The sequence below is a fragment of the Lepidochelys kempii genome, chromosome 4, assembly GCF_965140285.1.
Source record: "Lepidochelys kempii isolate rLepKem1 chromosome 4, rLepKem1.hap1, whole genome shotgun sequence".
NCBI lineage: Eukaryota > Metazoa > Chordata > Testudines > Cheloniidae > Lepidochelys > Lepidochelys kempii.
The window spans coordinates 142,434,067-142,455,370 of NC_136383.1; the positions used below are offsets into that span (position 1 = coordinate 142,434,067).

A 21,304-nucleotide genomic window follows, 5' to 3' on the forward strand; every position below is an offset into this window, starting at 1 on the left:
CCAGGAACATGGTTTAAGGGGGTTTGCAGTGACAGAGGAATTTTTGTAATGTTTTTATGACTCTGTGTGCCTCAGTTTCCCCCAGACCTTGCATGGCTCCCCAGCGTGGGGTGGGGGGTTAAGTTTGCTCTCAGGACAGACCAAGAGTAAGGAACTGGCTGAAACTGAGCCAGAGCACCAGGGGGTCCGAGAGACAATGCCAGCTCCAGTGACTCCCGGGTCTCCTGCCTCTCAGCCCAGAGCTGAGCAGAGACCCCAGCCGAGAACAAAGGCCTGAGAGGTGGGAGAGGATCAGTGGGGGGGCTAAGTGTGTGTGGGGTAAGCATGGGTGGGAGGGGGTAAGTGGGGAGGTCTAAGCATGGGTGGGGCTAAGCGTGGGTGGGAGGGAGTAAGTGGGGGGTCTAAGCGTGGGGGGGAGGGGATAAGGGGGGCTAAGCGTGGGTGGGAGGGGTAAGTGGGGGTGTAAGCATGGGGGGGCTAATCGTCGGTGGGAGGGGCTAAGTGGGGGGGCTAAGCGTGGGTAGGAGGGGGTAAGTGGGGGGTAAGCGTGGGTGAGAGGGGGTAAGTGGGGGGGGCTAAACATGGGGGGAGGGGTTAAGTGGAGAGGGCTAAGCGTGGGCAGGGGGGTAAGCGTGGGTGGGAGGGGGTAAGTGGGGGGGCTAAGCATGGGGGGGAGGGTTAAGTGGAGAGAGCTAAGCGTGGGCAGGGGGGTAAGCATGGGTGGGAGGGGGTAAGTGGGGGGGCTAAGCACGGGCTCTGGAAGGAGCTTGGCGCTCTCTGACCTGAGAACTGACTGAGGGGGTCAGAGCCAGCCTGGCAATGGAGTCCCAGCAGCTGGGCTGGTGAATTGCTCTGGGCTGCCCAGGCCATACGCTGCGTTACCCGCTCTGTCTCTGCGCTGACTCAAGGGCTGCCCACGCTGGGGCCAGGTGACTCATGAACCCGGCTCTGTTTGGGAAACGCTGTTGGGGAGTCACTGTGAATCCTGGCTGGGGGCACGAGTCCTGCAGCATGGACACGCCTCTGCCAAGGAGTCTCTCTCAGCTGGGAAGGCCGGGCAGAGCTCTCGGGGGGCAGCAGGAGGGCTGCTGGCACCCAGACGCTCAGTCTAGGAGCCAGGGAGGCTGCAGAGCCTGCCCCAAAGGGAGAGTGGAACCCTTGGGGGGCTGCCCCACTGAAGGGTTCCCCCAAGGGACTGTTGAAAAGCTGAGGCATGGCACAGACCTTGTGGATCAGTGACAGGATTGGGGAGGTGGCTGTGGACAGGGTGTGGAAGGTGAGAGAAGAGGGGAGGGGATGGGGGCTGGGTGGGCGGATGTGCGTGCCCACCCTGGGGGCAGATGTGCTGGCTGTGTGTGTGCGTGTCTGTGTGTGAGGTTCTCTGTTCTGGGGGGCGAGGTATGGGCATGCCGTTGCATGGTGGGTGCATGCCTGTATGGGTGATGCAGGCATGGGCATGAGTTGGGGTGTGCACACGGGGGGGGGGCGGGGGTCGAGGTCGCCTGCATGGGCTGCTCTGAGCAAGGTTCACAGAGGAGCCAGCGCAGACAGCAGGCCAACCGGTCAGACAGCTGCCTCCTCGCCCGGGGGCAGGGCTTTGTAATACCCCTCACAGTGGGGCCTCTTCCGGCCTCTGACAGGCAGGCTGATGGCTCCAATTTCTGACAGCCCAGCTGTTCGGAGCTCTTTGGGCTGCCTCCCTGAGCCAGGGGTGCAGCACCTTCACTCACAGGAATCCCGCCAGACATGCTCCCCACTGGTCTTGTCCACCCCGACCGACCAATCAATAATCACGAGTCAACCCCCCAAACTCCGGAGCTGGGGAGCTGCGGGGGTTCAGCCAAACACCAGCGCTGGCCAGTCCTTTGCCTGCTCCTGATGGCACCTTCTCCAGCTGTTCTCAGCCACTGCAGAGGCTAGATGCAGATTTTTAAAAACACTGTATGCTATACAGCTCCCGCTGTAATCCCAGGGCTCCAGGAGCTGGGGCTTGGAGAAAAACACCAACCAGTGTGAGACTCACCAGATACCTGTGAGGTTTGGTAACGCTTCATAGAATCATAGAATATCAGGGTTGGAAGGGACCTCAGGAGGTCATCTAGTCCAACCCCCTGCTCAAAGCAGGACTGATCCCCAATTAAATCTCTCAGCATGGGGCTGAGAGCCTGCACCCTTGCGGCAGCCTCCCTGCCCAGCTGCACGTAGCGTCAGTGCTCAGCAGCCCTGTCCCACTCACATGCAAGAGCTGAGGGCACAACAGACCATTCCAGGCAGGGCCGCTCACTGCCTTTGTCGCTCTCCCTGCAGGGAGTTCCTCCAAGCCATCAACCAGTTTGCTGACACATTGACCCAGATGTTCCTGAGCAGCAGCAGCTTGGAACTGCAGGTGAGCGGAGGGGCTGGGAGGGCCTCGGCCTGCTTCCGTGGGCCTTGCCCAGCGCTGAGTGGGGCCTGTGAGAGCCGGGGCTGCAGGGGAGGCATCAGGCCTTTGCCAGCATTTTTGCTAATGCTTTACCTGGGGCTGCTCCCGTGGAGCCTGTGATAAGGTCTGGGGGAGCATTTCTGGGCCGGCTTCAGATTGGTCTTGTCACCCCCCGGCAGGTTTCTAGTGTTTCAGGTGAGATGCGGTCAGCCCCTGCCCTGGTTCCTGCCTCCCCTTCATCTCTGGTTTCTGCTCCTTCTACATCTCCGGTCCCTACACCACCTATATCTCTGTTCTCTAGCCTCCCCCTTGTCCCTGGTTCCTGCCCCCGTTCATCTCTGGTCTCTAGCCTCCTCCCACCCCCGCATGTCCCTGGATCCTGACCCCTGCCGTCCCCCGCACATACACCTCTGGTATGTGGCCTCTTCGCCCTCCTAAGTCAAAATGTCTTTCAACCAGCACTAGGGAATTCTTTATGAGCCCTTGTCCTGGCAAAAAGGAACTGATCAAAGCACCAAAAATTAATGGTAGCTTTGGAACACATGATCATGATGTGATCACATTTATAATGTGCAAGCGGAATAAAGTCCAGACCAGTAATAGATGTATTTGGTGCTTTAATAGTGCCAGTTTCACTAAGCTGAATATGATTATGAGCCAGATCAGCTGGCAGTAAGCATTTAATCATAAAAATGTGAATGATAATTGCGAATTATCTAAGAACTTACTTGATGGCCAAACAGCCACAGTTCCACAACTGAGGAAGAAGGCTGTGCTGATTGAAAAACAACCTGGTTTAGAGGGGAGGTGAAGACAGCTCAAACATATATAATAATAAATAGAAGAATGGGGAAGTTAGGAATTGTATACAATTGATAAGGGAAGCCAAGGGACACAAGGAGAAATCTTTGGCCAGCAGAGTTAAAGACAATGAGGAGTTTTTAAAGTACATTAGGAACAGAAAAATCCCAACAAAGTATTTCATAGAATCATAGAATATCAGGGTTGGAAGGGACCTCAGGAGATCATCTAGTCCAACCCCCTGCTCAAAGCAGGACCAACCCCAACTAAATCATCCAAGCCAGGGCTTTGTCAAGCCTGACCTTAAAAACTTCTAAGGAAGGAGATTCCACCACCTCCCTAGGTAACGCATTCCAGTGTTTCACCACCCTCCTAGTGAAAATGTTTTTCCTAATATTCAACCTAGACCTCCCCCTCTGAAATTTGAGACCATTACTCCTCGTTCTGTCATCTGCTACCACTGAGAACAGTCTAGAGCCATCCTCTATGGAACCCTCTTTCAGGTAGTTGAAAGCAGCTATCAAATCCCCCCTTATTTGTCTCTTCCACAGACTAAACAATCCCAGTTCCCTCAGCCTCTCCTCATAAGTCATGTGTTCCAGTCCCGTAATCATTTTTGTTGCCCTCCCCTGGACGCTTTCCAATTTTTCCACATCCTTCTTGTAGTGTGGGGCCCAAAACTGGACACAGTACTCCAGATGAGGCCTCACCAGTGTCGAATAGAGGGGAACGATCACGTCCCTCGATCTGCTGGCAATGCCCCTACTTATACAGCCCAAAATGCCATTAGCCTTCTTGGCAACAAGGGCACACTGTTGACTCATGTCCAGCTTCTCATCCACTGTAACCCCTAGGTCCTTTTCCGCAGAACTGCTGCCGAGCCATTTGGTCCCTAGTCTGAAGCGGTGCATGGGATTCTTCAGTCCTAAGTGCAGGACTCTGCACTTGTCCTTGTTGAACCTCATCAGATTTCTTTTGGCTCAATCCTCTAATTTGTCTAGGTCCCTCTGTATCCTATCCCTGCCCTCCAGCATATCTACATCTCCTCCCAGTTTAGTGTCATCTGCAAACTTGCTAAGGGTGCAATCCATACTGTCCTCCAGACCATTAATGAATTGAACAAAACCGGCCCGAGGACTGACCCTCGGGGCACTCCGCTTGATACCGGCTGCCAACTAGACATGGAGCCATTGATCATTACCCGTTGAGCCCAACGATCTAGCCAGCTTTCTATCCACCTTATAGTCCATTCATCCAGCCCATACTTCTTTAACTTGCTGACAAGAATACTGTGGGAGACCGTGTCAAAAGCTTTGCTAAAGTCAAGGAACAACACGTCCACTGCTTTCCCCTCATCCACAGAGTCAGTTGTCTCATCATAGAAGGCAATTAGATTAGTCAGGCATGACTTGCCCTTGGTGAATCTATGCTGACTGTTCCTGATCACTTTCCTCTCGTGTAAGTGCTTCAAGATAGATTCCTTGAGGACCAGCTCCATGATTTTTCCAGGGACTGAGGTGAGGCTGACTGACCTGTAGTTCCCAGGATCGTCCTTCTTCCCTTTTTTAAAGATGGGCACTACATTAGCCTTTTTCCAGTCGTCTGGGACCTCCCCCAGTCGCCATGAGTTTTCAGAGATAATGGCCAATGGCTCTGCAATCACATCCGCCAACTCCTTTAGCCCTCTCAGATGCAACGCATCTGGCCCCATGGGCTTGTGCTCATCCAGCTTCTCTAAATAGTCCCGAACCACTTCTTTCTCCACAGAAGTCTGGTCACCTCCTCCCCATGCTGTGCTGCCCAGTGCAGTAGTCTGGGAGCTGACCTTGTTCGTGAAGACAGAGGCAAAAAAAGCATTGAGTACATTAGCTTTTCCACATCCTCTGTCACTAGGTTGCCTCCCTCATTCAGTAAGGGGCCCGCACTTTCCTTGACTTTCTTCTTGTTGCCAACATACCTGAAGAAACCCTTCTTGTTACTCTTAACATTTCTCGCTAGCTGCAGCTCCAGGTGTGATTTGGCCTTCCTGATTTAACTCCTGCATGCCTGAGCAATATTTTTATACTCTGCCCTGGTCATTTGTCCAAGCTTCCACTTCTTGGAAGCTTCCTTTCTGTGTTTAAGATCAGCAAGGATTTCACTTTGCCAAGTGAAAAGACTAAGACTAAGCCAAGCTGGTCACCTGCCATATTTACTATTCTTTCTACACATCGGGATGGTTTGTCCCTGTAACCTCACTAAGGATTCTTTAAAATACAGCCAGCTCTCCTGGACTCCTTTCCCCCTCATATTATTCTCCCAGGGGATCCTGCCCATCAGTTCCCTGAGGTTGTCAAAGTCTGCTTTTCTGAAGTCCAGGGTCCGTATTCTGCTGCTCTCCTTTCTTCCCTGTGTCAGGATCCTGAACTCGACCATTTGTCAATTACTAGATGGAAATGGTAGAATTATCAATGGATGGATGCATTCTCCCATTGCTCATGGATGAGTATTCAGCTAGTGCTGACCTAAGTTGTAGATTGATTTGATTTTGTGGCTTCTCACATCATAGGCGCCGACTTCCCCTTTGCCCAGTGAGTGCTCGACCATCCCCCCGCCCCTGGCCCTGCCTCTTCCCTCCCCTACACTGCCCTCACCCCGCCCCCATTCCATCCCTTCCCCCAAGTCCCCGCCCCATTCCACCCCCTTCCCCCAAGTCCGCGCCCCTGCCCCGCCTCTTGTCTGCCTCCTCCCCTGAGTGCACCACATCCCTGCTCCTCCTCGTCCCTCGTGGACAGTCCAAAGCGCCACCAAACAGCTGTTTGGCAGCGGCGGGGCAGGAAGCGCTTGGGAGGTAGGCAGAGGAGCAGGGATGCAGCTCGCTGGAGTCGGCGCCTATGTCTCACGTGGGAAGCGAGTCCAATCCTGGATTTGCAAATGCGGTTGCATGTCTTGCGAGCGTAATCGTTGTGGGGAGGGTTTGAGGTGTTGGCCTCATGATGTGCTCTCTTCTTCTGCATTGACCTCACACATCACTCTTCAAAAGTGGACATGGTCTCATGGCACAGACCTTTCCCTTTAGGTCTCTCAAGCGCAATGAGTTGCCAGGTTTTAAGATCTATCCTACATGCTTTGAGGTTGGCCTTGAAGGTGTCTTTATATCTGAGGATGGGTTGACCCTTAGAGCAGGTTTCCATGCTCAGTTGGCTGCAGAGCACCACGTTCGGGAAGCCTCCATGCAGACCACAAGTCTGACCCAGCAAAGCTGAGCCCTGATGAGCGTGCACTCAAGGCCAGGGATTTGGCGCCTCGCCAGGAGTTCAGTGTTGGGATTCTGTCCTGCCACCTGAGGTTGCCGAAGGATCTTGGGCAGCGAAGGTGGAAGCTCTCCAGCCAGTCGATGTGGCGTTGGTACAGCGTCCATGTCTTGCAGCCAGAGAGGAGTGAGTCCAACAGCGCGGTAGCTTTGTATCTGGGTTCTGAGGCAGACTCCACACTCTCTCCAGAGCCTGTGGGTGAGCCTGCCGGATGCCAGCGTGGCCTTTGCCAGGCACCGAGTGATCCCCTCACCCAGCATGGCCTTGCTGGAAAGTGTGCTGACCAGGGGGCAGAACTGCCTGACTGAGCAGAGCGAGTGTTGTCAGTTGTGGCCATGGGATCAAGGTGCTCGTGATGCTGGCAGTTCCATGACTCCGTCTCTGTCAGGCGCAGTGTGAAACCGAAGCATTTTGTGTCATAGGCAGAGTGGCCCTCAGTAGCGTCATGTCCTCGAGCATGTGCACAGTGAAGGGACAGTGATCAGCAAACAGGAGCTCTCTTAGTAGCTGTTGGTGCGGGCCCTGAGTCACCGCACGCTCCCATCCAGATGTGTGCGCCTCTGTCAAAGTCCTGGACTGCGAACAAGAGAGTGGCTGAAAAGACAAAGGCAAAGAGGGCTGGAGCCATTGGGAAGGCTTCTGATGAGTCACCCACTCCATCCCCGGGCCATCATGCCCCCATGAAGTGAGCAGATTACAGCAATCATCATCTCTGGGCAGCTGGATTCATGAAGGTGTTTCCACAGGCCCTGGCGATTGACCATGTTGTAGGCCTTGGTCAGGTCAGCAAACACCATGTACAGGTGCCTTCTCTGGCACTGGTTGGGCTGCAGAAATCATGGTCATTGTGCCATGGCCAGCACCAAAGCCACACTGAGTCCACTGGCTGAGAGACGAGCCTGTAGAGCAAGGATATTCCCTGCTGCAGACAGCGGTGCGGTTCCACAATGGCTGTCACAGCTAGGTATGCTTCCCTCCCTTTGGGAGAGCTGGGCTCTGAACGCATCCTTACACCCCTGGGCACAGAGCCTTGAAAAGGCTGGTGGGTTTCCTGCCCGGGGGGCACCTCCACATTTGTACACATCAGGTGGAAGGCCGGCAAGCTGGAGACTTGCCCCTGGACAGCTGCTTTTTAACCTCGTGGAATGAAGGGGCCGCAGACAGGGCACTGCAGGAGTGAATCAATGGCTTTGTCACAGAGTGGATTGACAGGTCAGGAGACTAGCAAGTGCTGTGCGCAGTGAGAGAGAATATCACCCTTGTCTGTGAGCAGCCACTTCCCATCTGTGAGGACAGGGGCTGTGGTGCTGAATTTTGAGCCCTTGCACAGCCCGGAGACCTTCGTAGAAGTCCTTCATGTCATGCTTGTGTCATGGATGCATAGGTCTGCTGCTCTCACAGCTCTGGAATAGTCCTTCAGAAGACCCCTTCAGAGTGATAACCCCCCAGGGTTACACTCTCTCCCTAGAGTGAGCCCCTTGGCTTCTTCACCTCCTGACATCGAGCCCTGGAGCCTTGGGAACCCTGCCTCATGCCATGAGCTCCCCTCGGTCAGTTCATTTGAATTGGACACCTGGGGAAGGCTGCACACCCAAAGGGAACAATGCACCCCTGACCTCCTTAGGCTGGTGTGATCTCAGGGTTGATCTTCAATTCAAAAAGTGATCTTGTGCATAAAAAGGTTGGAGACCATTAGGTTAGACCTTGTGAGGCCCTCATAGTATGGTGATGGGGCCACAGACGTGCCACAGGGAAGTGGGAACTTCTCTATTCGCAGTTTGCCCTGCCCTGGGGTTTTGGGCCCTTCTTTTCACCTATCCCCCAAATCTCCCTCTCTTCTGAATATCAGGGTGTAGCCGTGTTAGTCGGTATCCACAAAAACAACAAGGAGTCTGGTGGCACTCTCACGGAGTCCCCGGGCGATGCTCTGGAACTGCTCCCTACGAAGCCAGACAGGACTCTGGGGAAGTCTCCTTTCTGGGAGCAGCCTGTCTGCAGGATACACAGCTCACCCGGCTTCCACCTTCCTGGATCTGACTCGGAGCATTCAGCATCCTCTGGCCCTCCATGCGCTTCCCATAGCGAGTCCACCCAGGCGGGGTCCTAGGGAAGCCAGAGGGTCCTGCCCCACAACTCCGCAGTCAGATGGGACTCTCAGCCAGCCAGTAACACAGAAGGTTTATTAGACGACAGGAACATGGTCTAAAACAGAGCTTGTAGGTGCAGAGAACAGGACTCCTCAGCCAGGTCCATTTTGGGGGGCAGTGAGCCAGACAACCACAACTTCACTTCACTCCATGTCCCCAGCCAGCCCCAAACTGACTCCCCCTCCAGCCCCTCCTCCTCTGGGCTTTGTCCCTTTCCCGGGCCAGGAGGTCACCGGATTCCTTTGTTCTCCAGACCTTTAGCTCTCACCTTGCAGGGGGGAAGGGCCCCGGCCATCAGTTGCCAGGAGACAGAGTGTCGGCCATTTATGTACCCTGGCCCTTTGCTCTGCAACAATTACACCCCCTTATCCCACCACCTAGATACTTAAGAACTGCATAGGGGAAACTGAGGCACCCCTACAGGATTCAGAGGAAACATTAAGAACAGTCCCACTTCGTCACAGGCACCTTAAAGACTAACTGATTTATTTGGGCATAAGCTTTCCTGGGTAAAACACCACTTCTTCAGATGCATGGAGTGAAAATTACAGATGCAGGCATTATACACTGACACATGGGGTGAAGGAAGTTACGTCACATGTGGAGAACCAGTGAGACAGGGCCAATTCGATCAGGGGGGATGTAGACCACTCCCAATAACAGATGAGGAGGTGTCAGTTCCAGGAGAGGCAAAGCTGCTTCTGTAATGAGCCAGCCACTCCCAGTCCCTATTCAAGCCCAAATTAATGGTGTTAAATTTGCAAATGAATTTTAGTTCTGCTGTTTCTCTTTGAAGTCTGTTTCTGAAGGTTTTTTGGTCAAGTATAGCTACTTTTAAATCTGTTATAGAATGTCCAGGATGATTGATGTGTTCTCCTACTGGCTTTTGTAGGTTACCACTCCTGATCTCCGATTTGTGTCCATTTATTCTTTTACAAAGGGACTGTCCAGTTTGGCCAATGTACATGGCAGAGGGGCATTGCTGGCACATGATGGCATAGATCACATTGGTAGATGTGCAAGTGAATGAGCCTCTGATGGTGTGGCTGACGTGGCTGGGTCCTCTGGTGGTGTCGCTAGAGTAGATATGGGGACAGAGCAGGGAATGAGGTTTGCTATGGGGATTGGTTCCTGGGTTAGTGTTTCTGTGGTGTGTAGTTGCTGGTGAGTATTTGCTTCAGGTTGGGGGGCTGTCTGTAAGCGAGGACTGGCCTGCCTCCCAAGGTCTGTGAGAGTGAGGGATCATTTTCCCGGATAGGTTGTAGATCGTTGATAATGTGCTGGAGAGGTTTGAGCTGGGGTCTGTACGTGATGGCCAGTGGTGTTCTGTTATTTTCCTTGTTGGGCCTGTCCTGTAGTAGGTGATTTCTGGGTACCCGTCTCTCTTCTGAATGTAACCTTGGCTGTATTTCTGCTATGCTTCAACACCCCCACCCTCCACACAGAGGGATTCCTGTTTTACAGTTTCATCTAATGACTTCCAGATCCATAATTTAATTGAACCACCAGCCCCTTCTTATCTTAATCACCCTGCCACTGTTTGTAAACAAAATCCTGACTCCCTGCCCCAGGGGCGCAAACCAGGAACAGCACAGAACTCATCGCAGTCCACACTGAGGCTGCACTGCAGTTAAGAGCTCTGCCGGGGGCTGGGCAAGCAGACCTCTGGTAAGAAATGGGGGGAGCCCCCCTCACCCTCCATAAATGGTGCCCCTGCAATGGAGAGGATCGCGAAGAAGCCTTGTGATGGCATATGGGGCATCCAGTATTAAATGTGCAGTCACTGGCCAATCACTACAGCCATGGGCAGATGAGGCTCTTCAGCACATCTAGGAGAAGGACAACTCTCAATACAAATTCCACAGCCCTGTCAGCTGCCATGCCTGGAGCATCGATTGCACCAGCCCGGCACCAGCTGCTTGGGCAAGAGAGTGGGAAACGCTTTGCACAGACCGTTCATCCTGCAGCTTGTTCCGCGGTCACCTTGTTTAACCCAATCAGCTCCCCAGAGTACATGGGCCCTGGGGCCGGGGACAGGCAGAGGATGCGTCCCGCAGTCTTTAGTCACAGCAGGTGGCATTAGGGGGGTGGTCATTCTCCACACACCAGCACAGATCTGGAGCTCTTGTCCTCCTGAGGAGACAGAACCGACCTTTTTAGGCACATGCTGCTCTCCCCAGTGCGGAGACAGGGGACTGAAAAGGAGACCAAAACACAGCCAGCCCTCGTCGTACCTGTCCAGCTGCTGCTCCAGCTGGGCATCCAACTCAGCGGTCAGAACCAGACTGAGATTCCTAGGCAGACTTTGGGGCCCTGGAATCTCAGAACCCTTCTTGACAGTGACCAGACTGGAACGGAGAACAGGCCTTATTGCCAAACCTCTGAGAGGCATAATAGACATCACCTCCCTGAGTGACACCAGCCTGGCTGAGGGTGTGGAGTCAGGCTGCAGGTCGAGCCGAGCTGAGCCGGTTCAGGGTAGGGTTCGCTGTGTGGTCTGACATTGCCCACGGGCTTGATTCACTCCCCAAGGGAGTCAATGGCCAACATGCAGTGCAACGCATACGCTTGTCCAGAGACCCGCAGGCCAACATTGTCAGCGCCAGTGTGCCGACAGGTTTCAGAGTAACAGCCGTGTTAGTCTGTATTCGCAAAGGTGCCACAAGTACTCCTTTTCTTTTTTCAGTGTGCCGACAGCGATTCCAAATTCTCAGTAATTGTGCAGAAAAGGCAGGAGTGTTCAATAAATATTTCTGTTCTGTATTTGGGGAAAAAACTAGACGATGCAGCCTCCTCATATGGTGATGCTCTTTCCATTCCACTCATCTCTTTGGAAGATGTTAAACAGAAGCTACTACAGTGAGACATTTTTAAATCAGCAGGTCCAGCTGACTTGCATCCAGAGTTTTAAAAGAGCTGGCTGAGGAGCTCACTGGATGGTTGATTTTCAAAAAAAGAAAAGGAGTACTTGTGGCACCTTAGAGACTAACCAATTTATCTGAGCATAAGCTTTCGTGAGCTACAGCTCACTTCATCGGTGTGTATGATAATCCAGGTGGGCCATTTCCAGCACAAATCCAGGTTTTCTCTCCCCCCACCCCACTCTCCTGCTGGTAATAGTTTATCTAAAGTGATCACTCTCTTTACAATGTGTATGATAATCAAGGTGGGCCATTTCCAGGATAAATCCAGGGTTTAACAAGAATGTCTGAGGAACGGGGGCGGGGGGGGAGGAAAAAACAAGGGGAAATAGCTTACCTTGCATAATGACTTAGCCACTCCCAGTCTCAATTCAAGCCTAAGTTAATTGTATCCAATTTGCAAATGAATTCCAATTCAGCAGTTTCTCGCTGGAGTCTGGTTTTGAAGTTTTTCTGTTGTAATATCGCAACTTTCATGTCTGTAATCGCATGACCAGAGAGATTGAAGTGTTCTCCGACTGGTTTATAAATGTTATAATTCTTGACATCTGATTTGTGTCCATTTATTCTTTTACGTAGAGACTGTCCAGTTTGACCAATGTACATGGCAGAGGGGCATTGCTGGCACATGATGGCATATATCACATTGGTAGATGTGCAGGTGAACGAGCCTCTGATAGTGTTGCTGATGTGATTAGGCCCTATGATGGTGTCCCCTGAATAGATATGTGGGCACAGTTGGCAACGGGCTTTGTTGCAAGGATAGGTTCCTGGGTTAGTGGTTCTGTTGTGTGGTATGTAGTTGCTGGTGAGTATTTGCTTCAGGTTGGGGGGCTGTCTGTAGGCAAAGACTGGCCTGTCTCCCAAGATTTGTGAGAGTGATGGGTCATCCTTCAGGATGGGTTGTAGATCCTTGATAATGCGTTGGAGAGGTTTTAGTTGGGGGCTGAAGGTGACAGATAGTGGCATTCTGTTATTTTCTTTGCTAGGCCTGTCCTGTAGTAGGTGACTTCTGGGTACTCTTCTGGCTCTGTCAATCTGTTTCTTCACTTCAGCAGGTGGGTATTGTAGTTGTAAGAATGCTTGATAGAGATCTTGTAGGTGTTTGTCTCTGTCTGAGGGGTTAGAGCAAATGCGGTTGTATCCTAGAGCTTGGCTGTAGACAATGGACCGTGTGGTGTGGTCTGGGTGAAAGTTGGAGGCATGCAGGTAGGAATAGCAGTCAGTAGGTTTCCGGTATAGGGTGGTGTTTATGTGACCATCGCTTATTAGCACCGTAGTGTCCAGGAAGTGGATTTCTTGTGTGGACTGGTCCAGGCTGAGGTTGATGATGGGATGGAAATTGTTGAAATCATGGTGGAATTCCTCAAGAGCTTCTTTTCCATTGGTCCAGATGATGAAGATGTCATCAATATAGTGCAAGTAGAGTAGGGGCGTTAGGGAACGAGAGCTGAGGAAGCGTTGTTCTAAGTCAGCCATAAAAATGTTGGCATACTGTGGGGCCATGCGGGTACCCATAGCAGTGCCGCTGATTTGAAGGTATACATCGTCCCCAAATGTGAAATAGTTGTGAGTGAGGACAAAGTCACAAAGTTCAGCCACCAGGTTTGCCGTGACATTATCGGGGATAGTGTTCCTGATGGCTTGTAGTCCATCTTTGTGTGGAATGTTGGTGTAGAGGGCTTCTACATCCATAGTGGCCAGGATGGTGTTATCAGGAAGATCACCGATGGATTGTAGTTTCCTCAGGAAGTCAGTGGTGTCTCGAAGGTAGCTGGGAGTGCTGGTAGTGTAGGGCCTGAGGAGGGAGTCTACATAGCCAGACAATCCTGCTGTCAGGGTGCCAATGCCTGAGATGATGGAGCGCCCAGGATTTCCAGGTTTATGGATCTTGGGTAGTAGATAGAAAATCCCAGGTCGGGGTTCCAGGGGTGTGTCTGTGCGGATTTGATCTTGTGCTTTTTCAGGGAGTTTCTTGAGCAAATGCTGTAGTTTCTTTTGGTAACTCTCAGTGGGATCAGAGGGTAATGGCTTGTAGAAAATAGTGTTGGAGAGCTGCCGAGCAGCCTCTTGTTCATATTCTGACCTATTCATGATGACAACAGCACCTCCTTTGTCAGCCTTTTTGATTATGATGTCAGAGTTGTTTCTGAGGCTGTGGATGGCATTGTGCTCTGCACGGTTGAGGTTATGGGGCAAATGATGCTGCTTTTCCACAATTTCAGCCCGTGCACGTCAGCGGAAGCACTCTATGTAGAAGTCCAGTCTGCTGTTTCGACCTTCAGGAGGAGTCCACCGAGAATCCTTCTTTTTGTAGTGTTGGTAGGAAGGTCTCTGTGGATTAGTATGTTGTTCAGAGGAGTTTTGGAAATATTCCTTCGGTTGGAGACGTCGAAAATAGGATTCTAGGTCACCACAGAAGTGTATCATGTTCGTGGGGGTGGAGGGGCAGAAGGAGAGGCCCCAAGATAGGACAGCTTCTTCTGCTGGGCTAAGAGTATAGTTGGATAGATTAACAATATTGCTGGGTGGGTTGAGGGAACCATTGCTGTGGCCCCTTGTGGCATGTAGTAGTTTAGAAAGTTTAGTGTCCTTTTTCTTTTGTAGAGAAGCAAAGTGTGTGTTGTAAATGGCTTGTCTATTTTTAGTAAAGTCCAGCCACGAGGAAGTTTGTGTGGAAGGTTGGCTTTTTATGATAGTATCCAGTTTTGAGAGCTCATTCTTAATCTTTCCCTGTTTGCTGTAGAGGATGTTGATCAGGTGATTCCGCAGTTTCTTTGAGAGCATGTGGCACAAGCTGTCAGCACAGTCTGTGTGGTGTGTAGATTGTAATGGATTTTTTACCTTCAGTCCTTTGGGTACAATGTCCATCTGTTTGTATTTGGAGAGGAAGATGATGTCTGTCTGTATCTGTACAAGTTTTTTCATGCAGTTGATGGATTTCCTCTCCATACGGCTAAATGCATAATGACAGGTTTCAGAGTAGCAGCCATGTTAGTCTGTATTCGCAAAAAGATTTTCAGTGAGTCTTGGAGCACTGGGAAAGTTCCAGGGGACGGAAGAGAGCTAACGTTGTGCCAATGTTAAAAAGGGAAAGCAGGATGACCTGGTTAATTACTGGCCTGTCAGGATGACATCTGTCCTGTGTAAGACAATGGAGTGGCTGGGTCTCGATTAATAAAGAGCTAAGGACAGTGATGTAATTAATGCCAATCACCTCGGTTTATGGAAAATAGATCCTGTCAAACTTGCTATTTTTTTGAGGAGATGACAAGTATGGTTGATAAAGGTAACAGTGTTGCTGTACTACACATAGACATCTGTGAGGTGCTTGATTTGATTGAAGAAGGGTTTCTTCAGGTATGTTGGCAACAAGAAGAAAGCCAAGGAAAGTGTGGGCCCCTTACTGAATGAGGGAGGCAACCAAGTGACAGAGGATGTGGAAAAAGCTAATGTACTCAATGCTTTCTTTGCCTCTGTCTTCACGAACAAGGTCGGCTCCCAGACTGCTGCGCTGGGCAACACAGCATGGGAAGTAGGTGACCAGCCCTCTGTGGAGAAAGAAGGTTCGGGACTATTTATAAAAGCTGGACGTGCACAAGTCCATGGGGCAGGATGCGTTGCATCCGAGAGAGCTAAAGGAATTGGCGGCTGTGATTGCAGAGCCACTGGCCATTATCTTTGAAAACTCGTTGCGAACGGGGGAAGTCCCGGATGACTGGAAAAAGGCTAATGTAGTGCCCATCTTTAAAAAAGGGAAGAAGGAGGATCCGGGGAACTACGGGCCAGTCAGCCTCACCTCGGTCCCTGGAAAAATCATGGAGCTGGTCCTCAAGGAATCTATCCTGAAGCACTTACACGAGAGGAAAGTGATCAGGAACAGTCAGCATGAATTCACCAAGGGAAGGTCATGCCTGACTAATCTAATCGCCTTCTATGATGAGATTACTGGTTCTGTGGGTGAAGGGAAAGCAGTGGATGTATTGTTTCTTGACTTTAGCAAAGCTTTTGACACGGTCTCCCACAGTATTCTTGTTAGCAAGTTAAAGAAGTATGGGCTGGATGAATGCACTATAAGGTGGGTAGAAAGTTGGCTAGATTGTCGGGCTCAACGGGTAGTGATCAATGGCTCCATGTCTAGTTGGCAGCCGGTATCAAGTGGAGTGCCCCAAGGGTCGGTCCTGGGGCCGGTTTTGTTCAATATCTTCATAAATGATCTGGAGGATGGTGTGGATTGCACTCTCAGCAAATTTGCGGATGATACTAAACCAGGAGGAGTGGTAGATACGGTGGCAGGTAGGGATAGGGTACAGGGGGACCTAGACAAATTGGAGGAATGGGCCAAAAGAAATCTGTTGATGACTTATCAACAAGGATAAGTGCAGGGTCCTGCACTTAGGACGGAAGAATCCCATGCACCGCTACAGACTAGCAGCCGAATGGCTCGGCAGCAGTTCTGCGGAAAAGGACGTAGGGGTGACAGTGGACGAGAAGCTGGATATGAGTCAGCAGTGTGCCCTTGTTGCCAAGAAGGCCAATGGCATTTTGGGCTGTATAAGTAGGGGCATAGCCAGCAGATCGAGGGATGTGATCGTTCCCCTCAATTCGACATTCGTGAGGCCTCATCTGGAGTACTGTGTCCACTTTTGGGCCCCACACTACAAGAAGGTTGTGGATAAATTGGAGATAGTCCAGCGAAGGGCAACAAAAATGATTAGGGGTCTGGAACACATGACTTACGAGGAGAGGCTGAGGGAACTGGGATTGTTTAGTCTGCAGAAGAGAAGAATGAGGGGGGATTTGATAGCTGCTTTCAACTACCTGAGAGGTGGTTCCAAAGAGGATGGTTCTAGACTATTCTCAGTGGTAGAAGAGGACAGGACAAGGAGTAATGGTCTCAAGTTGCAGTGGGGGAGGTTTAGGTTGGATATTAGGAAAAACTTTTTCACTAGGAGGGTGGCGAAACACTGGAATGCGTTACCTAGGGAGGTGGTAGAATCTCCTTCCTTAGAAGTTTTTAAGGTCAGGCTTGACAAAGCCCTGGCTGGGATGATTTAATTGGGGATTGGTCCTGCTTCGAGCAGGGGGTTGAACTAGATGACCTCCTGAGGTCCCTTCCAACCCTGATAGTCTATGATTCTATGATTTGGTACCCTACAACATTTTGATCAAAAAACTAGACCGATATGAAATTAACATGGCACACATTAAATGGATTAAAAGCTGGCTAACTGGTAAATCTCAAAATGTAATAGTAAATGGAGAATCATAATCAAGGAGGTCTGGTTCCAATGGGGTCCCACAGGGATCGGTTCTTGACCCTACGCTATTTAATGTTTTTATTAATGACGTGGAAGAAAACAAAATCATCACTGAAGTTTGCAGATGACACAAAAATTGGCGGTGGGAAGCGGAGTGACACGGCTGGGAGCTGGCGGAGTAGAGTGGGCTGGGGCCGGGCTGCTCCGCTTCCCGCTGCTGCCGGTGAGTGTGGGGGTGGGGGTCCCTTCCCCCAAGCCTCCTCCCCTGAGCAACACGACTGGGTTGGGGGCAAGGGAAGTGGAGCAGGCTGCTCCCGGCCCCCCAGGCCGCTAATCCCCCGGGCCACTCTGGGTCTGTGGGGCCCCCAAAAGTACCCACCCACAGCTCCTGCCTCCCAGACCCTGGGGCGTGTCGTGCAGGGGCTGTGTAGGGCACCCAAATGGCTAGGGACGGCCTTCTCTGTCAGGATAAGATCATAAGATGTGGGGAGCCAGCAAAACCGCATCTATATCCACTTGGGACTCTGGATCAATAAACAGCTCTGATTTGCATAAATCATAGGCACCATTTATAGTCCATTCTGTTGCATCATCGGTTCTTTGCCTTTGCTTACGAGGCCTTCTACCCACACAATTCCAAAGAGACAATCCTGGGCGGGCCGCCATGGTCCCAGACGTGCCATTTCCTCTAATTCTGGTACAATTTTATATCAGTCCACCTGGCGTTGTTTCCTTTTCTGATGATTTTCAGTATTTTTCTCAGAACTGTGATACAGCATGGCCAGAAGGTAGCAGGAGAGTGATCCAGGGGAGAGATGTAAGTCCCAGGCTGAGGAGAAGCCTTATTCCCTGTAGAGGGAAGAAAGGTTTCTGTAGATTAATTAAAAGCACCTGAAGCCAATTAGAGCACCTAAAGCTAGTCACCTGAAAAAAAAACCCTGCTTCAATCAGCCAGGGGAAGGAGGTGGAGCAGAGTGGTTTGGAGTTGAAGCAGAGAGCAATTTGGAGGAGTTGAAGTAGAGGAGAGTTTGGAGAAGTGCCGTGGCTGGCTAGAAGGCCAAGACCCTAGGTAAAGAGACACCCGGCTTCTGCAGAGAGAGAGGGCAGGAAGCCCCACAAGCTGATGAGCAGGAGAGGGAAGTAGCCCAGGGGAAGGAAGCACTAGTTCAAGTGATTTACCACTATCCCTAGGGCCCCTGGGCTGGGACCTGGAGTAGAGGGTGGGCCCAGGTCCCTCCCTCTCCACTCCCCTTCTCTGGGTTACTAGTGGGACAGTAGATACCCTAGTTCAGGAGCAGGAAACTGTGCCCTGAACACCCCTCCCCCCCAAGAAGAGGAAGCGTGGGACCCATCAAAATCGTACCAGCAATTTGCCACAGAACATAAGATTGTTTTTGCACAAATAGTTCTAATAGTCTTTGACCTTAAGTCCTCGCTTTGTTTGCTAATTTGCGACACACACATTCATGTCAAGCATGCATCATTCATACCAGGCCTCAATGACCTAAACATATTACATAGATATATGAATCACAATGTAGATTGATCTAGATATAGATATACACCAACAAATTCACCCAGGGTCTTTGTGGATTCACCATTCCTGGCAATTTTTCATTCCAGATTGGATGTTCTTCTAAAACAGGGGTGGGCAAACTACGGCCTGCAAGCCGTTTTAAGCTGGCCCACGAGCTCCCACTGGGGAGCCGGGTCAGGGACCACACCACACGACTCTCGGAAGCTGCAGCATGTCCCCGCTCCGAGGGGCGCAGGCCACTCCATGCTTAGGAGCCAGAGAAGGGACATGCCACTGCTTCTGGGAGCCGCTTGAGGTAAGCGCTGCTCTGAGCCTGCACCCCTGAGCCTCTCCCCATGCCCCAACCCCCTACCCAAGTCTCTCCAGACCCCTCGATCACAGCACGGAGCGCCCTCCTGCACCCCAAATCTCTCATCCCCAGCCCCACCCCAGAGCCTGCACCTCCAGCCGGAACCTGCACTCCTTCCCACACCCCTGCCCCAGCCCTGATCCCCCTCCAAACCCTTCGGTCCCAGCCCAGAGCACCCTCCTGCACCCCAAACTCCTCATCCCCAGCCCCACCCCAGAGCCTGCACCCCCAGCCAGAGCCCTCACCCCTTAGAATCATAGAATCATAGAATCATAGAATATCAGGGTTGGAAGGGACCCCAGAAGGTCATCTAGTCCAACCCCCTGCTCAAAGCAGGACCAATTCCCAGTTAAATCATCCCAGCCAGGGCTTTGTCAAGCCTGACCTTAAAAACCTCTAAGGAAGGAGATTCTACCACCTCCCTAGGTAACGCATTCCAGTGTTTCACCACCCTCTTAGTGAAAAAGTTTTTCCTAATATCCAATCTAAACCTCCCCCACTGCAACTTGAGACCATTACTCCTCGTTCTGTCATCTGCTACCATTGAGAACAGTCTAGAGCCATCCTCTTTGGAACCCCCTTTCAGGTAGTTGAAAGCAGCTATCAAATCCCCCCTCATTCTTCTCTTCTGCAGGCTAAACAATCCCAGCTCCCTCAGCCTCTCCTCATAAGTCATGTGTTCCAGTCCCCTAATCATTTTTGTTGCCCTTCGCTGGACTCTCTCCAATTTATCCACATCCTTCTTGAAGTGTGGGGCCCAAAACTGGACACAGTACTCCAGATGAGGCCTCACCAATGTCGAATAGAGGGGGATGATCACGTCCCTCGATCTGCTCGCTATGCCCCTACTTATACATCCCAAAATGCCATTGGCCTTCTTGGCAACAAGGGCACACTGCTGACTCATATCCGGCTTCTCGTCCACTGTCACCCCTAGGTCCTTTTCCGTAGAACTGCTGCCTAGCCATTCCGCCCCTAGTCTGTAGCGGTGCATTGGATTCTTCCGTCCTAAGTGCAGGACCCTGCACTTATCCTTATTGAACCTCATCAGATTTCTTTTGGCCCAATCCTCCAATTTGTCTAGGTCCCTCTGTATCCTATCCCTGCCCTCCAGCGTATCTACCACTCCTCCCAGTTTAGTATCATCCGCAAATTTGCTGAGAGTGCAATCCACACCATCCTCCTGATCATTTATGAAGATATTGAACAAAACCGGCCCCAGGACCGACCCTTGGGGTACTCCACTTGATACCGGCTGCCAACTAGACATGGAGCCATTGATCACTACCCGTTGAGCCCGACAATCTAGCCAGCTTTCTACCCACCTTGTAGTGCATTCATCCAGCCCATACTTCCTTAACTTGCTGACAAGAATACTGTGGGAGACCGTGTCAAAAGCTTTGCTAAAGTCAAGAAACAATACATCCACTGCTTTCCCTTCATCCACAGAACCAGTAATCTCATCATAAAAGGCGATTAGATTAGTCAGGCATGACCTTCCCTTGGTGAATCCATGCTGGCTGTTCCTGATCACTTTCCTCTCATGCAAGTGCTTCAGGATTGATTCTTTGAGGACCTTCTCCATGATTTTTCCAGGGACTGAAGTGAGGCTGACTGGCCTGTAGTTCCCAGGATCCTCCTTCTTCCCCTTTTTAAAGATTGGCACTACATTAGCCTTTTTCCAGTCATCCGGGACTTCCCCGGTTCGCCACGAGTTTTCAAAGATAATGGCCAATGGCTCTGCAATCACAGCCGCCAATTACTTCAGCACTCTCGGATGCAACTCGTCCGGCCCCATGGACTTGTGCACGTCCAGCTTTTCTAAATAGTCCCTAACCACCTCTATCTCCACAGAGGGCTGGCCATCTCTTCCCCATTTTGTGATGCCCAGCGCAGCAGTCTGGGAGCTGACCTTGTTAGTGAAAACAGAGGCAAAAAAAGCATTGAGCACATTAGCTTTTTCCACATCCTCTGTCACTAGGTTGCCTCCTTCATTCAGTAAGGGGCCCACACATTCCTTGGCTTTCTTCTTGTTGCCAACATACCTGAAGAAACCCTTCTTGTTACTCTTAACATCTCTGGCTAGCTGCAGCTCCAGGTGCGATTTGGCCCTCCTGATAACATTCCTACATGCCCGAGCAATATTTTTATACTCTTCCCTGGTCATATGTCCAACCTTCCACTTCTTGTAAGCTTCTTTTTTATGTTTAAGATCCGCTAGGATTTCACCATTAAGCCAAGCTGGTCGCCTGCCATATTTACTATTCTTTCGACTCATCGGGATGGTTTGTCCCTGTAACCTCAACAGGGATTCCTTGAAATACAGCCAGCTCTCCTGGACTCCTTTCCCCTTCAAGTTAGTCCCCCAGGGGATCCTGGCCATCCGTTCCCTGAGGGAGTCGAAGTCTGCTTTCCTGAAGTCCAGGGTCCGTATCCTGCTGCTTACCTTTCTTCCCTGCGTCAGGATCCTGAACTCGACCAACTCATGGTCACTGCCTCCCAGATTCCCATCCACTTTTGCTTCCCCCACTAATTCTACACGGTTTGTGAGCAGCAGGTCAAGAAAAGCGCCC

At 51.3% G+C, this 21,304-nt stretch overlaps 1 protein-coding gene across 2 annotated transcripts in view; it reads left to right on the plus strand.

Annotated features, from left to right (window-relative positions):
* The window catches only part of LOC140911001 (dedicator of cytokinesis protein 2), a 353,749-nt gene that overhangs the window by 289,386 nt on the left and 43,059 nt on the right, over positions 1 to 21,304 (plus strand). For both annotated transcript variants that reach the window (XM_078852647.1, XM_078852648.1), the window contains exon 31: positions 2,308 to 2,386. In XM_078852647.1, the coding sequence (XP_078708773.1) occupies positions 2,308 to 2,386 (79 nt within the window). The remainder of the gene's footprint in view (positions 1 to 2,307; positions 2,387 to 21,304) is intronic.